The sequence below is a fragment of the Bison bison genome, unplaced genomic scaffold (genome assembly GCF_000754665.1).
Source record: "Bison bison bison isolate TAMUID 2011002044 unplaced genomic scaffold, Bison_UMD1.0 scf7180017864362, whole genome shotgun sequence".
In the NCBI taxonomy this organism is placed as follows: Eukaryota; Metazoa; Chordata; class Mammalia; order Artiodactyla; family Bovidae; genus Bison; species Bison bison.
In genome coordinates, this window is record NW_011494934.1 from 5,242,552 (window position 1) to 5,261,705 (window position 19,154).

The window sequence follows — 19,154 nt, forward strand, 5'->3', positions numbered from 1 at the left end:
TGAAGTACCTCAGTCGTGTCCGACTCTCACCAACCCCAGGGACTGCAGCCTACCAGGCTCCTCTGCCCATGGGATTTTCCAGGCAAGAGTACTAGAGTGGGTTGCCATTGCCTTCTCCAGATGGTTGGGATAGATAGTCTCAAAACTGCTTTTTTTTTTTTTTTGCTCTAACAGTCTTTGATCTATAACATTCAAAAACTGGTATGAGATATATTTTAGTCTCTATGATTCTGCATCATATAACATACTGGTTCTGGAAATCACCAGTTCCTGAGTCTGTTTGATTTGCTGTCTGAATTTGAAAAATTTCAAAGCTTTCTGTTGAACATTTCAGTGCTTATTAATTATTTTTTGGATCAGAACATTATGAGATACTATTAATATGCTCTCGTGGAGCTGCACGGCCAATATTCATAGTCAATACTCATTAAGTTCTATGCTTAATGTTTGTTAGTCCTTGTTTGTTAATAAAAGGTCAGTAATGTGTGCCAATATTTGTTTTCAGTGGGATTACTTCCTCCTCAGAACATACACATCTCTGATGAATGGTATACCAGATTCAGGGTGTCCTGGGATCCTTCACCCTCTCCTGTTCTTGGATATAAAATTGTGTATAAGCCAGTGGGTAAGGAAACAACTTTGTTATCTTAGAAATGCATTAGAGGGTTATTTGTGTATGAGAGTGTTTTTAATTGCATCCTCCATGATTAGATTCTCCTGACAGTTCAGTTATCACATCAAGTTCTCTCCTACCAAAGGTAACATTTCTGGAAATAGTATTCAAGCCCGTGGTTTAAAGTATCATTGTTACTATGGGTTTAGATGTTACTGCCATTAATTTGCATGACTAAGATGTCTTATCTGGTTCATAAAATTCCACAAATTGAAATTGTGTTCAGACAACCTTTATGTTATTATGCTTGTGAAATAATGGGTACTTAATTAATATAAACTATTTCTGTATTTTTCCCATTATGTCAAGGTATTATTCCATTTAGAGCATGTGCATTTTAGTTTATTCACAACAGGCTTGCTTTTCAACTTCCCACTGACACTTTCACTTAAATGGATGTCCTCTCTATTAAATTATTTGCCATCTTTGTTTCCATGTTCTGTCTATATGTTTAGCAAAATGGAAGAAATATACTCTTTGTGCTAAATTTGCTGAGGTATCTTCCATGTACTCGGGAAGGGTGTGAACCAGAAAAAGGAAAAGGAGAGAAGGCAAGTGTCAGAATACGTGAGCTGTACAAGAAACAAAGAGACAACTTCAAAGTGGAGGAATGGGATGCAAGACAGATGTTTTTAAATCCTCTCTACAACAGGAAAATGTTAATTGAGTACCTAGTGTGTACAGAGTACTGTGCTGGCAAAATGAGGCTTTAGAGAAGAAGCTTGAAGTCTGGAGTAGTTGACTGTGTGATGCTTTATTCTTTAAAGGAGCATTAATTGCACACATGCTGCGTTCATTAGCACACATGTTAGGTATTGTGCTACACTTTGAGAATAACAAGAAAAGGATTGTGTCTGCCTACAGTTTTGTATTCAGCATATAATGTAGCATGTATTACAGGGAGCAAGTGCATAAGGCCTATGAAATCAATAGTATTCATACTATCATTTAAGTCATTTGATTTTAAGAAAAAAATTGAGACTAGGGATAACATATTTCTCTGTATTTTTGTGATTGTAATAAAAGGTTCCAATGAGCCCATGGAAGTTTTTGTTGGAGAAGTGACATCATACACATTACACAATCTGAACCCCAGCACCACCTATGATGTGAATGTCTACGCTCAGTATGATTCTGGACTCAGTGTTCCTCTGACCGACCAAGGCACTACATGTGAGTCACGTAGCTTTTTGCGGTTGTAAGAAAAAGTGTAGTATAAATGATCAGGTCAGTCTGTTCTAATTTTCTTTCTTAACATATGCATGTTTCCTCAGCATTGAGTAGGTAACCCTTTTGTGTCCAGCTAAACAAATATTTAGGCCATATAATCAAAATTACAAAATGTGTGTGTTGAGATATGTTTATTTCATATAAAATACATTTTAAAATTTGAAAGATAAAAATTTTGGAATTATTATTTCATCCATGAATAATATGTAAGATCATAGAGTTGAGAACGAGGTGGTTTTTCCTGACATTTGATGTTAAACACGGGCTTCCTAGGTGGTTCAGTTGTAAAGAATTAACCTGGCAATGCAGGAGATGTAAGAGGTGCAGTTCAATCCCTGGGTTGGGAAGATCCCCTGGAGTAGGAAAAGGCAACCCATTCCAGTATCCTTGCCTGGAAAATTCCATGGACAGAAGAGCCTGGTGGACTATAGCCCATGTGGTCACAAAGTCACGACTGAGTGACTGAGTAAACACATGCACAGTTGAAAGTTTTCATGTAAATGTCATGATTACTGATTCAGCCCACAGATAGATTTTATCATCATCAAATGTTTTAATGACTATTTCAGAACTTAGCAGATAGAATTTCAGAAAAAATTCTCATTGTTTTTCATGAGATCTTGGACATTCATTGTGTTGAGAGGGGCTACAGACAGACCTCGTTTTATTGCAGTTGGCTTTATTGCACTTTGCAGATGCTGCATTTTCTGTAAATTGAAGTTTTGTGGCAACCTGGCATGGAGCAAGTCTGCTGGTGCCATTTTTCCATCAGCATTTGCTCACTTCATGTCTCTGTGTCACATTTGGTAGTTCTTGAAATATTTCAACCTTTTCCATTATTATTATGTTATAGTGATCTGAGATCACTGATCTTTGGTGTTACTATTGCAAAAAGATTACAATTGGCTGAAGGCTCAGATGATGGTTAACATTTTTAGCAATCAAGTATTTTTAATGAAGGTATGAACATTACTTTTTTTATACAAAAAGCTGCTGCTGCTGAGTCGATTCAGTCATGTCCGACTCTGCACAACCCCATAGATGGCAGCCCACCAGGCTTCCCTGTCCCTGGGATTCTCCAGGCAAGAACACTGGAGTGGGTTGCCATTTCCTTCTCCAATGCATGAAAGTGAAAAGTGAAAGTGAAGTCGCTCAGTCGTGTCCAACTCAGCGACCACATGGACTGCAGCCTACAGGCTCCTCTGTCCTTAAGATTTACCAGGCAAAAGTACTGGAGTGGGTTGCCATTGCCTTCTCCATACAAAAAGCTACTTCACACTTAATATACTATGGTATAGTGTAAACATAACTTTTATATGCCTTGGAAAGTCAAAATATTCATGTCACTCGTTTACTGGACCAGTATTTGCTTTATTCTGATGGTCTGGAACTGAACCTGCAGTATCTCAGAGTTATGCCTGAATGTGGAATTTGCTTCTCTTGAAAATCAGTGATAAAAAGGGAGATCCATTTTGACTGTACCATATTTTCATGTTTGTTTCATGTATATTTCTTAATAAGGAAACAATGTGAACAATGTGAGACTTTAGGCATTACCTTTTTCAGCCACAATGAAAGTTTTAAAAATGTGCTAGGATTAAAAGTTTGCTTTTTGTCTTTGTTTAGGAAGTAAGTCTGTTTCTTCCTGCCTTTTTTTTTTTTTTTGTAGTATATTTGAATGTGACGGATCTGAAAACTTACCAAGTCGGGTGGGATACATTCTGTGTCAGATGGTTGGCTCACCGAGCAGCCACTTCCTACAGACTAAAACTAAGCCCCGCAGATGGTACGTGTGCAAAAAATAAAAAACAAATACCTGGAGCACATAGTAGTCACATTTTAAACTTTAGTAAAGATGTTATTTTGGTTATAAAATGATGCATCAACATGCCTTTAAATATAACTATTGACAATGCTGGCATTGTCCTAACCAGGAACCAGAGGACAGGAAATCACAGTGCGTGGATCAGAAACCAGTCACTGCTTCACCGACCTGTCACCAGAAACTGATTATGGCGTCACTGTCTTTGTGCAGACACCAAATCTTGAGGGACCAGGTGTTTCAGTCAAAGAACGTACTAGTAAGTGCTTGAGTAATCTGGGGAGTCTCTGTAAGGCTTCAGAGTAGGATCCTTTGGATGTGGGAGGCTGAAGTGACTCCTGCATGACCACTTCTCCTCGAGAACAGCAGTAGTGAGGTGATGGCAGGTCCTTGAGGTGGGGTCTGTGGCCGGCTCAACACCTTTATCTGTAGCAAACCTGTGCTGCCCCTGTTAGGTTTGGTAATAAGGAAAGACCTCAAAGAGGGAGCTGGCTCTAGCAGACAGTGAGAAGGTGAATATGTGTTGCATTAGTGACCTTTGCCCATTCTCCCTCTGATTCTGGGCTTCAGTTCCTGCTGCAGTCAATACTGTCTGCCAATGGTACCAAATTTGGATGAAATAGAATTCCCAGCATCAGTGCCAGGGAGACTTAATTTGTTGTCGAGGGCTGAAATGGCTCTTAAGATTTACTTTCTGTGATATGAAATATGTACTTGTTGTGGTTTTATAATTATTGTTTTAAATTCTAGCCTTAAAACCAACGGAAGCCCCGACAGAGCCACCCACACCCCCTCCTCCTCCTACAATTCCACCAGCCCGGGAAGGTAAGTGATGCTATCAGTCCATGCATTCAGCTGCTGGGGACTGAGATCCTTCTTACTTACGCACCCTATACATCATTTACAGTTGACATAGGACCTTTCTGATTTATTATTCCTGCGGAAGCGTTTTTAGATCAAAGGCAAAGATGACCAGTGATTCTCTCTTCCCTTGCTCCAGACACATTTTAGTGTGACTAAAATCAATCATAAACCACTGCAGCTCTCAGTGGAGCTCTGTTTCCTCAGTTTTGCAGATGAATGTCTAGTGATGCCTTATAAAATCGATAGTCACATGGTGGGCATTTCTTTCTTCTGGCTGTTGGCATTAACAAGCACTGGGAACCTTTGGTGCTAAATCTGCAATGTAACTCCTGTGGCCTTTGACTTTGGAATTCCTGGCTTCTGACCTGAGAGGCCCTGGATTACACAAAGCTGAAAAATTTCCATTCACCAAAGCTGGAGACATAATTGTCACTTGCAGAGAACTGGTAAAAAGACATATACTGAGCTATTCCTACTGGTCTCCCTGTAATTTGGGGCAATGCTCAGCGTTTCATCAAATTAAGTTTCAGGTGACAGAGCATGAGATGGTTGGATGAGTCATGGACATGAGTGTGAGCAAGCTCCAGTAGGTAGGGAGGGACAGAAAAGCTGGCATGCTGCAGTCCGTGGGGTTGCAGAGTCAGACACGACTGAGCGACTGAATAACAAATTAACTACTGGTTTATTCTTTTCCTACGTTCTGTTTCCAGCATTTAACTGAAAGCATTTCAGACTTTAAAGATTTTTTTTTTTTTTAATCTTGGAAAACTTATAAGGCTATGATTTTATCTTAGCCTTTTTGGTATGATTTTATCTTATGATTTTATCAAGTCTATTAAAGAAGTAAAATTAAAAGTGTATTATTATAGGATAAAATAGTTGAGTTTCTTTAAATTAAACTTTTGAAAAGAATTCAGTAAATAATTTTTGCTTAAAGACATGCTAAGGTCTTAATAGACGTTAAATTTTATTTTAGAGTAGTTAAATTTTAGAGCAGTTTTGGGTTCACCGCAAATTTGAACTGAAAGTACATGTAGGTCCCAGACATGCCCTGCCTCCTCCCATCCAAACCTCCCCCAACTCTCAACATCCCCCTGCTGCCAGAGTGGGATGTTCGCTACATCCTGTGAACCTATATTGGCACATCATTATCATCCAAAGTCCGTATTTACATTAGGATTCATTCTTGGTGTTAAATATTCTGCACGTTAAGTTTTTGTCACTAAAATGTTGTTAAATTCTTATTTTCGGAATTTTCTTAAGCCTTCAAGTCTGAAGATTTAAAGATGTTTCTTTATTTTATTCCTTCCTTTTCGTCCTTCCATAGGATTCTAGTGGCTTAATTTAAAATTTAAAAGACACCTTATCTGCATCAAGTCTTTGATGATTATATATAGAATCTCCAAACCCACTGATGACTCAAGTTCTGTGAATAATTGTTTTTAATTTGATTTCCTCCACATTTATTGTTTGAAGCTACTTGAAGAATTCTATATGGAGGGAGCATGTGTTTGCAGAATGTGCACAGATGGAGTAATTCCAGAGCAGAGATTGAGAGCACTTCTCAAACTTTACTGTGCACTGGAATTATCTGGCACTTTGTTACTGCTGATTCTGATTCAGGAAGTCTGGGGTTGGGCCCAAGACTCCATTTCTGTCAAATTCCCACGTGATGCTGTTGCTGCTGGAACCACAGAGGAGTAGCAGGGTGTTAGACTACATTTCTCAGTTTTGTAACTTCACTTGAATGAAAGAATTTATGAGACTTTGGGCTTCTTTTGTGTTTTCTCCCCCAGTGTGCAAAGGGGCCAAAGCAGATATTGTATTCCTGACCGATGCTTCCTGGAGTATTGGGGATGATAATTTTAACAAAGTTGTAAAATTCATCTTCCATACCGTGGGAGGCTTTGATGAAATCAGTCCTGCTGGAATTCAGGTGGGTGTCGTTTCAATGGTTGTTCATCTGTAGTGTCTTGCCGTTTCCTCCAAACTTCTTAAGTACAAAGACTTTTCAGTATAAACTCAATTTTGACTTTATTTTCTATTTTCTTTACACGTATACTTTTGGGAAGGGCTTAGGTGTAAATGATAAAATGAATAGAAAAAATAAGTATTCCTCTAGGTATTCTCTTGGCTAGATGATGTTCTTGTTGAAGAATTTAGGGAATTCTAACTCTAACTTGCTGCTTAAAACTTCTGACAAGGATCCATTTTCACAAAAGATCACTTTGTGTTCTGGAAGTTAAAGGCATTGTAACTGTCCTACCCTCTTAACTCAGAAGATCCAGGGATGATTAGTGACTGGTTGGGGACCTGTTGTCCCCTCTGTCATGACACTCAGCACCAGTGGCTCTGTTACTTGTAATTCAGATTCTGCGACCTTGAAGACCCATTTCAATTCCACGCTTTCTGGAGAAGTTTCCTTGATAGTTTTAGGCGTTCCAGACTCCTGAAGGGTTCTGTTTGTATTGCTGTTGTGGCCCATGCCACTTTATATTGTCATTATTTGTGTGTTTCTCTTCTGTCTAAATCACTGATTCCTAAAGGCAAGAGACAATGGTTTTATTATTTTTTTGGAATATTGTTCTTTCCTTCCATATTTCTCTTGGTGAGTTTTCTTCTTTATTTTGGCTGTTTGTACCTCTTCATTGTGACATCTTAGAGATGTTATGAAAATAAGAGCTTTTGACATAAACCACAAATAATTCTGCAAACAAATCACGTCTTCTTTTATGGAACAATGTTTTATGGAATATATTAAATTTCAAATCCCCAAATAATCCTGTGGATGTTATTCCAACCCAAGATGAGTAAAATGTCAGGCTAGTTATGTTCTTAATTTAATGTGTCAGCAACTAAGCCATTTTAAAAATCCTTTTAGAAATTAATATTTCTGATAAAATATAAGAATAAAAAAGCTACCATATTTTATTAGCTTCCATGTGCCAGCTACTTAGTATATATGATTCTTCTTCCTTAAAACGCCTGAAGAAAGTAAGTATAATTGTTTCCATTTTGCTGATGAAAAAATGAAGACCCAGAGATGTTGGGAACTTGCCCAATGTCACAAAGCTATCAATCGGCAGAGTTTTGATCCCATTGATCCTGTGTATAAAGCCTATAATCTTTCTACTAAATCACACCACCACTGAGTTTGTGATGAGTGATGATTATTGTCACACATGTGCCATTTTTATGTTACCATGGAGAATAGATGGAGTCAGTAGAAATGAGAAACAATTGCTTAGCCAACATTTGAGCTCAAGATAGTATATTCTCATTTCTAATCCTGGAATGTCACTGCTCTCTAGCTTCATGTATCCCTTCTTACATCCTGGACAATAAATACAGTGCATGTACTTTATCAGTTATCAATTACTGAAACTTTTATGAAGATCAGAAATTCGAGAATTTAGTGAGACAGTGGTAGTCAGTGTTATAATATTAGCTATAAAGTGTTTATAATATTTCATCAGGTCGAATACACTTCTCCTTCCCATTCTACAACTAGAGGACTCATTTGAAAATTGAAACATAAAAAGAGCTGACTTACCCTCACCACCAAACTGCCTTTCTCTTCAGGTCTCATTTGTGCAGTACAGTGACGAGGTCAAGTCTGAGTTTAAGCTGAACACATACAACGACAAGGCCCTGGCCCTGGGGGCCCTCCAGAACATTCGGTACAGAGGAGGAAACACAAGAACAGGTACTGTTCATCAGCATGTACTTAGACTTTTGCTCTCCAAAGCCTTTGGAGTGATGGGCTGAGTATAACTCTAACATTCAAATTCTTATCCGTTGGGTGTGACTAAAGGCATTTGGATAGTTTTCACTGATAAGACACAAACATGTTCTGTGCCACATTCTACAGGCAAGGCTCTGACCTTTATCAAGGAGAAGGTGTTGACCTGGGAGAGCGGCATGAGGAAGAATGTCCCCAAGGTGCTGGTTGTAGTCACGGATGGTCGGTCGCAGGATGAGGTCAAGAAGGCGGCTTTGGTCATCCAGCAGTCAGGTAAACACAGGCATACATTTGACGCCCAGGGATTGCCCTCATTTATTTTACAGTTTCAAACATCCAGAAATGCTTGCAAAAGACCAAAATTATGGATTTTACTTTATTGTTTCTCTTTGACTTTATCCTCTTCCATTCCCTTCTAATGTTATTTTACATTTAATCATGGAACAGTTGGATAATTGGTCAGCAAAGACATGGTGTATTTTTTGTGTAAGACACGCATGCCTCAGGCTCTGTCCCCCGTAGTGGTTGGAAGGGTACAGACAGCAGTGATGGGATGATCCTCAAGCAGGCTTCCTGCTATAGCAGAAGTAAATCTTGATGCTGGTTCAGCCCACTCTGAGGAGGGACATAGGTTTAGCATGACCTGGTAGAGTCATGCCCCAAACGGATTGCTGGAAGGTTCACTGCAAAGGAGTGGAGAGGCGTCTGGGGAGATGTCACTGGTGTAGATCCTGGCAATCAAACATTCTGAAAGCCTGTAGCAAGAATGTTACACTGCCTTTCAAATTAGTTATGTCAGATGATTAGAGATGAAACAAGATCTTTATAGTGCTTGCTTTAACAACCTCACTCCCTCAAGCAGGGTCCAAGGTGGACATATTTTAGAGAGAATTCTATGCTATGCATGATTTACTGTGGTCTAAATTGTAAAGTACTTCATTATATGGAGTTTGTCATCTGCACATGTATGGGTCTTTGGCTAAAAGTCTGAGTCACGATTAATACTAAGTCATACTGTCTTCTTACAATAGAGATCATTCTATGCACTGATGTTTTTATAAATTATTTCCATTGTGGTTAGGCACTTTGAACAGATTTCTTCAGATGCTGGGCTCCTTGCTGATTTAACTTTGGGGTTATGAATGATTGCTCCTCAAGTTATCTTGTTTCTAGCTAATTATGTAACCAGTTTTTTATATAGCCTATTTTTCCTGCTGTTGAATTAAACTTTTGGAGTGAAAACTTTGTTTATTTGGGTTAGCCTAAATAAATGAAAGTTTATTGTCAGCGGGAGTTGTAGATTTCATTTTGAAAGTGGTCAAAGTGCTGACTTTGAGCCTGAGTTTATTGAGTAAATTAGTTTCAGGAATTCAGTTAAAATGGGCCTATTGTTGGATTCTGAGTCAAATCGGCTTAAAATGCTAATGTTGCCTAAGACATCTGCAGAATTAATGGGTATATTTAGGATGTGTGGAAGGAAATGAGTGCTACATTAAGCCGTTTTGTTATTAAAATGTTCACCTTTTAATTGTTAAGATTTTATTTTAGGAAATCCAATTAATTGAATTTTATATTAATGGGTATATTAGGATGTGTGGAAGGAACTGAGTGCTGCATTAAGTCATTTTGTTTTTAAAATGTTCACCTTTTAATTGTTAAGATTTTATTTTAGGAAATCCAATTAATTGAATTCTATAAGCCAAAAAACAGGAAAAAGTATGTTGAAAGAACTTGATGTATAAGCTGAGAAAATTTGGCATCATTTCTGGTAAGGTTTTATTTTGAATTGTTTAGACCATAAGAGTTTGTGTAATTCTGTAAACATTGCTCTGCAGGGTTCAGCGTCTTTGTGGTTGGTGTGGCTGATGTCGACTACAATGAACTTGCCAACATAGCGAGCAAACCAAGCGAACGGCATGTGTTCATCGTGGATGACTTTGAATCTTTTGAGAAGATCGAGGACAACCTCATCACATTTGTGTGTGAAACTGCCACTTCAAGTAAGTCATGGTCCATATGGATCCATAGTCTCACTTGTTTTGAAAAGTAACTACTGTGTAGACCATTCCTCATCCTAACCAAGATCAAGTCTGTGCATAAATAGATCCTGGGAAACCACTTGAGAACCTGATGAATCACTGTTCCTATTGAGATCATGCTAACTGTGTGCTTGTCAGAGGTCCATTTTTAGTCTTGAAGATGCAATATTCCTTGTATGGAAATAAAATGTTTGTATATATCCTTTTCCCACCATCTCAATGCCTGTGACATTTGAGAAAATGAATCTTCAACTTAGAAATGCATTTATAGAAGCATTTCTGTGAGGTGAAGGTTTTCCCTGTTAGTAATCAATTGGTATTTGTTCTGTCAACATCTGTGCTTCAAGAGAGCCATGAAAAAACAGCCTTATGCGAGTGTTCCCCATAGAAATGCACTTGGTTCTCATTTGTTTCTTTGGCTATATTCATGGTATACCGAGACCTCCAGTTTAACTTTTGAGATGCAGTGAAGGACAAAAGATTTAAATCCATTTGTCCTCCTCCCCATTCATGAACTCTGATTTTTGGAGTATTAGATTAAGGAGATAGTTGAGTGGCTCATCTAAACCCCTAATCCCAGGCAGAGCTGTGCTTTTTAAGTGTTTTTTTTTTCCCCTATTAAACATTATATTAGAATCTCAGAACTCTGGTTAGAGGCACAGGAAGTAAACAAATGTTAATGGCTTGCTGTAAAAATTAACGCTGAAGCTCAGAATGGAGCTGCCCTAGTGAAAGTGCACAGGGAGGGAGCAGCAGCTGTTCCATCCATTCCAGGGAGTCTTGCATGCAGCCTTTCCTGTCCCAGCTCTGGGCCCCAGGTTGGGACCCCCTGCACACCTGCCCTGGATGGTTCAGTGAGGAGCACGAGCCTCCAGCGTTTGGCCGAGAAGAGGACTGGCTGGCCACAAATTCCTCCTGCCCTTGCATAAATTTAAAGTTCGCTGGGCGAAAAGTTCTTTAATTCATCGAAAAAAATATATAAATTTCCCCCTTTAATTCTGTCTTACCATTCTTAAGAACGTTGTGAAATTCCAGGTGGACTGGAGACTGTCCAGAAAACGTGGTTACTACTGCTCAATAGTATAATTTCTCCTACAAGTTGAAAATCTACGCAAAACCACTTAGAAAAGGTTCGATTGTTAGTTCTGTGAATGAATGAACAGTTTGGTTACTTGCTGTCCATATGCAGGCGCTTTCTATGCGTGTGTAATGTTAGTTTTCCCTGGTGCCTTGGACTTAAACAATGCTGTGCGTTGCAGGTTGCCCTCTCATTTATTTGGACGGCTACACCTCACCAGGTAAGCGTTCATACTCTTGGGCTAATTTATTTCAGGATTTAAGCAATAAGATAATTCAGATAACCTCATTTCAATATTTTCTGTTCTGATGTGAAGGTTTTAAGATGCTTGAAGCGTACAATCTGACAGAAAAGAATTTTGCTTCTGTGCAAGGAGTCTCCCTGGAGTCAGGCTCTTTCCCCAGCTACTCATCTTACAGGCTTCAGAAGAACGCCTTTGTGAACCAGCCTACAGTGTGAGTCTGACAACAGGAGGGTCTCTTTCTTACCATGGGCCAGAGGCTTTTTTGAGGGTCTTAGAATCTTTGCTGATTTCTTATCACTCTGGTATTTTAGAATTGTCAGAAAAGTCATATGAATAACCTGATTTAGTTTCCTTAAGTACAGTTGGGTTGTGTGTGTGTGTGTGTGTGTGTGTGTGATGTGTATGTTCAGTTGCTCAGTCATGTCCGACTCTTTGTGACCCCATGGACTGTAGGCCCCCAGGCTCCTCTGTCCTTGGGATTCTCCTGGCATGAATACTGGAGTGGGTTGCCATTTCTTCCTCCAGGGGATTTTCCCGACCCAAGGATTGAATCCGTGTCTCCCGCATCTCCTGCATTGCAGACAGATTCTTTACCACTGAGCCATCAGGGAAGCCCCACAGCTGAGTTAAGGGTCTTTTATCAGGTCACATGGGAGACTAGTACTCAAGCCTGCTACTCTGAGAATCTCATCCTGTATCTTCCACGTGATGGATTACTAAATCCTTTTGAATTTAAGGCTAGGACTGTAGTTATGCTTCTTCTAAGGGAGATTATTTAAGCAGGGAGGCACCTTCTTCTCTTGACCGTTTCTCCGTGGGTGCAGAAGGGCTGGATGGAATCAGTGCAGAATGGGATCAGGCATTCTTCCTAGAGCTTCTGACTCCAGAAGATGAAAGACTGCAGCAGTCCGTCAGTGATCTGTGATCCGACAGGCGGCAGTTAGTTTTTATTGGCTGGTGCTCCGGGGACCTGTTGGGCAGCTCTAGATGTTGTTATTTAACTTGATGAAAGTTTGTACCTGGTTCTGATAACCAAAATATGTGTTTGGCACCTTCTGGAGGGGAAAGAACACCAAGAAATAAAGTTTTCAGAAACTTTAGGACAGAGTCAGATGATGATGCCTGAAATTTGAAATGCTCTGGGAAAGCTGACGGAAAATGCAGACTAAAACCAAGGCTAATTTTTTGTAAGGAAGCACAGATTGTATTGTTGTAGTGTGACCACACTGTGAGTTCCTAACTCTTTTATGGTTAACCACACTAGTTCGCAGTTTTAGGTTTTGCAGTGAACCTAAATACCCAGTGTTTAACTCTGTCACCTCAAGCTATGATTCCTACATTTTCACGTAAGACAGCCCACTGTCCTCTTAAGAGTCAGATCTTGTGGCTGAAAGAGGCATAAAATGCAATTAAATACTTCTTTATTTTTTCATAATCATTCATTAACTAAAAAAGGAGAAAAATGGGCTAAGTGACTGATGACTTTATATGGAGACAATATTATTTTTAATGTGGAATATTGCGAAGATTTCATGGACAGAGGAGCCTGGCGGGCTATAGTCCATGGGTTGGCAAAGAGTTAGATACGACTGAGCAACTCTCACTTCACTTCATCATGAAGATGGTTGGTTTTCGAACATACAAAAGACATTGTGTCAGCTTGCCCAGAACATACACTTTAAGAAGGAGGGCATTTCAGAGTGTGGAGTAGAGGTCCCGGCCTGTACAGATGGGAAAAGAATCTAAAAAGAGAGAGGCTTTATGTATTTGTATAACTGATTCACTTTGCTGTACAGCAGAAGCAAAAGCAACATTGCAAATCAAGCATGTGCCAATAAAAATTGAAAAAAACCCCCAAACATAGGACAGCGTTATATTCCAGAAGTGCCGGCACTGTGGGACACTGAGGCTCAAAACCCCAAGAGCCGTTCTCTGCCTCTGTCCAAATCTGTGGAGCAGTTGCTTTTCTGTCCACGGGCCGATTGTCAAGGCCCTTTTCCTATCTTTACGAAGAAAGTGTTCTTAAATGGTCTCAGGCTATTTCAGAGGTTCCCTTAGAACAATGATTGACTCAAGTCTAGAAGGACGCATGGGTCCACATTTTATGTTCAATAGCCTTAGAGCCAAGAAACTTGAATCATATCCGTTTATCAGCACTAAACATTTGCACGTGTATGTGGCCGTAACATATATTATTGGTTTTGTTTCTGGGAACGTGTGACCTTCTGGAGCTTATTTGATTTATTTGATTTTAAGGGAGGACTTTGGAAGTGTATAGGGAGGGAGAAATTGAAACCTTGAGCCATCTTACGTACGATCTCATATCCCTGATGTTGGAAATTGAATATATTTAGTGAGATTTATGCTCTTTAAATTACATCCATAGATACAATGTTTATCACTCTAAAATCATTATATAGTTTTATAATCATCTATGTATCTAGAAAAAATGATTTATTAACTGTAGGATGAAAGACCATTTGGCAGTTTCCCAGACTTTTTGACTTTATCAGATTATAAATAAACTATTACTGCTTACATAATGGGTCTTTAGTGTTTGCTATTTTGAGGTCTCATTCTTAATTTTTCGCCTTCTAATAATGTATTATTAAAAGGATTATTATAATATAATTGGATTATTATAAATGGCTTCAATACTAGTCATGAAAAGATTCTAGTCCAAAAATTTTAAATATCATCTATTTCTGATGAGAAATCCTTACTAATTAGTTAATTAATTTTGCTTTATCCAACAGAGAACTACATCCCAATGGACTCCCTCCTTCATATACAATTATATTACTATTCAGACTCCTCCCAGAAACTCCCAGCGACCCTTTTGCAATTTGGCAGATCACAGACAGAGACTATAAACCACAAGTTGGTGTGATTGCAGATCGTAAGGATTTTTATCTTCTCTTAAGGCCCATGCATGCATATTTTTTATTATGGTTTTCCTTCTCTTTAAGAACCTTCTGGATGTCTATGTATGTACGTATATATCTTTTTCCTTGATTATGCTTTTATGTTTAAAGTTTTAAAAAAATAGGTCAGTAAATACTTGAATTACATTTTATCTTAACCGAATTATTAATTTTTTAGAGATCTCCTCAACAAGAATTAATTGTTAATACTTTCAATATAGAATCTCCATGCATTTGATTTTAATAACAATTATGTGTTGATTACAGCTTCTAGCAAGACATTATCATTCTTTAACAAGGATACAAGAGGTGAGGTGCAGACTGTTACATTTGACACAGATGAAGTGAAGGCATTATTTTATGGAAGTTTTCATAAGGTAAAAACGTAAGATTATCTGGTTATTTATAAAAGAAGTATGTGGACTTAAAACTTAAACTAATTTATTATTTATTAAAATGTATGTTAAACTAGTGGAAACATAGCCATGTCTTTTAAAAACAATATCTTATTTCAGAGGATTTGATCAATTTTCAAAGAAGAAAATTTAAAATGCTATTTCTACTAATCTACTAGTTAATGAGATTAACTACTGTTAACATTTCAATATATATTCAATGCAAATGTCTTTTTAGAATATGAGTTGTATAGTATATACAATATTGTACGCCCATTTTTCTACCTTTTATTTTGAACCTTTATGAATTTTGTTTCAGAAGCTTAATTTTTGTGGATTGTATTTAGCTGATAATATTTTTTCTTTTATAGAGCGTAGTAAGCTGCTTCCTCTTGCTCATTTATTGAAAAGTTACAAACATGTCAGTCCAAAAGTTATCACTATCTACCAACATAATTAAGATAACTGTTTATGAGATTAACTTCTGCATGAACACATTTACAACTTCTCTGAATCATTTTATTAAAACTTCTAAGATAAATTCTTAGGGGATTATCTATTCTTGATCTTAATTTTTTAATTTTAAGATCCAAGGGTAATACAGACTTGCTGTCAGGCAATTAATTGACAGATAAGAGTACTGACTTTGGCAGAATTGGAAATGAACAGTCTTGGTTATGAGTGGACTTTTTAGTGGAATTTTTGCATCAATTGGATCAAATGAACAGGAGAAAGACTATTTGCTGCGCAAGCTTTAAAATTTCCCCAGTATGAGGCTCAGAAAGTTAGTCCCCATATGTAGAAAACAAATATTTCCAATTCAATCTGATTTCTCAAGTGAAAATTGAAGAACTTCCCCATAATTAGGTAGATTTAACTGAATTTCTTGCTGATTCTCTTCCTAAGAATCCTGGTTTCTTCCCAGAATGTTTTCCTATTCATGAATCAGATTCTTGGTGAAGATAGCAAGGGATGTGGAGAGGCCTCAAAGTGCACATCGTTGTTGTTCGGTCACTCAGTCATGTCCAACTCTATGGGACGGCATAGACTGTAGCCTGCCAGGCTCTTCTGTCTGTGGAATTTCCCAGGCAAGAATACTGGCGTGGATTGCCATTTCCTTCTCCAGGGGAGCTCCTGACACGGATTGAATCCGTGTCTCCTCCATTGGCAGGTGGGCTCTTTACCACTGAGCCACCAGGGAAGCCCAATGAGCACATTAGTGATAAGCCAAAAAAAAAAAACCAAAAAAAAACCCAAAACAAAACCAATGATGGAGAAACAGAGATCTCTGAGTATAAAGGCATATTTGCTCAACAAGTTACAGACTTTACTGGTAAAGTGCAGGAAAATAAATGCCTTATTGGGAAAGAAGATTCTAGTTTGACAGGTTTTTACTAGCCTCAATTGCTTCTTGTCCAATAATAGATGCTGAATCTGGTGAAGTTCTTATGAACTTTTTTTGGCTCATTGATATGCCTATTATAAACTTACCTTTGAGTAACTTGCTAAAGAGGACTATTTTATTTTTCTTCCATATCCACTGAAGATATTGGAAACTCAGCCTGCTATTAACCACCTGATAATCATTTAGGAACTATTATTATTATCTTTTTAACTTTTTATTTTGTACTGGGGTATAGCTGATTAACAATGTTATGATAATTTCAGGTGAACAGCAAACTAACTCAACCATATGTATACATGTATCCATCCTCCCCCAAACTATTCCCCCCGTCTAGGCTAGGAACTATTATTTTTTAATTTCCAACTTTCATTGAATGTTTAGTTTTACTTGATGAAAATAAGGCAGTATTTTTTAAGAGATCTATAGTGATAGTCATTAATTATTGCATATCAGGAGACTTGTTTTTTGACCCTCCCGTCTTAATTTGCGTTTATAGAGAGGTATTTGTGTTCTTAGGTTTTATGTAATGCCTCTTGTCTCTTTTTCTCATAAACTCTTTTCGTTTCAAATTCTCTGCCTTCTTTTTTCATAGTGTCTTTCTATTTTTTTAGTTCCTCCTCTACTTTTTCATTATGCTTTCTCCCCCCTCCTTCCTTCCTCCACCCCATTCTTATGACCTACTCTCCTTTATCGCATCCATTCAAGTACCAAGTTCAGTCTCTATTGGCTACTGATCCAAGGACTTGGAACACCCTTCTTTCATTTCCCATGTAATTTGGGAACTGAAATTCGTCAGTCCTTGAGATAAGAACAAGTAGTTCTCTGAGAGAAGCAGCAAATTAGCGAAAATAACATGCCGGAGGCTCTTGGGAGAGAGGGGATAGACTAAAAGAGCTTATGTGGGGAAGGGCAGACAACTGCTGCTTCTGGAGGATTATCTTGAAAAAGTTCTGTGTCTCCATCTTATTGTAACAGATGACGTAGATTCGAGTGAGAAATTTGTAATAAGACAAAAAGGTAGAATAGATTAAAAATAAGGAATGGCAGACCTTGGGAAGGGTTGATGCGTTGACAAGAGTGTTCGTGCTTCGTTCTACTGGTCTGTGACCAACATGCTTCCTGGTTGGGAAATAGTCCCTAATTACTTGGGACAATGGTGCCCAGATGAAGAGTCAATCTGAAATTTAATTATGCATGTGTTTAACATGCAATAAAACACACTGAAGAGATTGTAGCAAAATATATTTTTAGCATGTGTTTCTTTTTGGTTCGCATTGAGTGACAAGTGTATTTGGAATAATTTTGTTTCAAAACTTCAAAGCTTTGATTTTGAAATAGTTTTTTTGGATACTATGATTTTTCAAATAGCTTTTGAATGTTAGCCTCTGAGATTGTTCATATAAGATCTGATAAATAAGTTTCAGTTCTTACTAGATAATAAATACCTTGGGAATGTCTATATGGCATTCATCTTGAATTCAGTATTAGATGATTGCCCTGGGGTATTTAAAATTATTTTTAGTAAGTCATATATCACTTTTAAATAAAAGCAGTATGTAATTCATAGATGCACTAAATTAATGTTTTGGTGGTGATTCTATGTGGAAAAAATATCTACTGTTAAAAAAATCTCTGGAGACTGTCCTTATGCTTATTTACTCTAAAGCATTTAATGGAATTTCTGTTCCTTAACTTGGAGCCAAACTTTTTAAAGTAATCATCATGGGCTTACTTGGGTATTTGGGCTGTGTGATAAGTGGAAACTATGGGCATAACTATAAAGCCAAAGATTGCCTGCAGCCATTCTTTACATTATTGAAATATAGATGTTTTATTATTTATCTGTACTAATAGATTTCTTAAGATTCTGAATATCTTCATATCCAACAACAATAAATCAACATGTTTGTTTTCTTATGAGGAAATTGAATTTGAATTTGATTTCCAGAGCTGATTCTTTATAAAAGATACAACCTAGCTCTTTCCTATGTTAGGTATCTGCATGGTGTGTAAGATCTTTTTGGCAAGGACTGTTGCTGTTGTTCAGTTGCCCAGTCACGTCTGACTCTTTGCAACCCCATGGACTGCAGCGTGCCAGGCCTCCCTGTCCCTTCATCATCTCCTGAAGTTTCCTAAGTTCATGTCCATGGCATTGGTGATGCCATCCAGCCATCTCATCTGATGCCCTCTTCTCCTTCTGCCCTTAATCTTTCTCAGCATCAGGGACTTTTCCAATGAGTTGGCAGGGATTCTGGACTAAAAAATTAAAAACTGAATTTAGCAAAATCAGTGGAAGACATTCGAGGCTCCTTTGTTCAGAGTATAACAATTTATTAATTGTATTTGAATAGTTCACTTGCTATAATTTATTTTTTAATAGTTATTATAAAATATTGACTATGTTCCCCACATTGTATAGTATATATTTGTAGCTTATTTTATACAAACCTCTTAATCCACTACCCGTTTTGCCCCCCTGCCCTGCCACAGGTAACCACAAGTTTGTTCTCTGCATCTGTTTTTTTTTTTTTGAAAAGCTCTCTATTGTTTGAAGAGTCATCTCATCTACTATATTATCTCTGGCCATATCAGGAAGAATACATAGTGGGGAAAATAAGAAATTATACTAATGTATAATAGCAGGAGGACTGAGACTCAGAGAGGTTCAGTTCAGTTCAGTCGCTCAGTCGTGTCCGACTCTTTGTGACCCCATGAATCACAGCACGCCAGGCCTCCCT

The 19,154-nt window shown here is 37.9% G+C and overlaps 1 protein-coding gene across 3 annotated transcripts in view; it reads left to right on the plus strand.

Annotated features, from left to right (window-relative positions):
- The window catches only part of COL12A1 (collagen, type XII, alpha 1), a 120,258-nt gene that overhangs the window by 75,343 nt on the left and 25,761 nt on the right, over positions 1–19,154 (plus strand). For all 3 annotated transcript variants that reach the window (XM_010855266.1, XM_010855264.1, XM_010855263.1), the window contains 13 exons: positions 506–625; positions 1,700–1,846; positions 3,573–3,689; positions 3,838–3,984; positions 4,476–4,550; positions 6,386–6,525; positions 8,172–8,295; positions 8,461–8,604; positions 10,167–10,331; positions 11,630–11,668; positions 11,765–11,903; positions 14,449–14,591; positions 14,884–14,993. In XM_010855266.1, the coding sequence (XP_010853568.1) occupies positions 506–625; positions 1,700–1,846; positions 3,573–3,689; positions 3,838–3,984; positions 4,476–4,550; positions 6,386–6,525; positions 8,172–8,295; positions 8,461–8,604; positions 10,167–10,331; positions 11,630–11,668; positions 11,765–11,903; positions 14,449–14,591; positions 14,884–14,993 (1,610 nt within the window). The remainder of the gene's footprint in view (positions 1–505; positions 626–1,699; positions 1,847–3,572; positions 3,690–3,837; positions 3,985–4,475; positions 4,551–6,385; positions 6,526–8,171; positions 8,296–8,460; positions 8,605–10,166; positions 10,332–11,629; positions 11,669–11,764; positions 11,904–14,448; positions 14,592–14,883; positions 14,994–19,154) is intronic.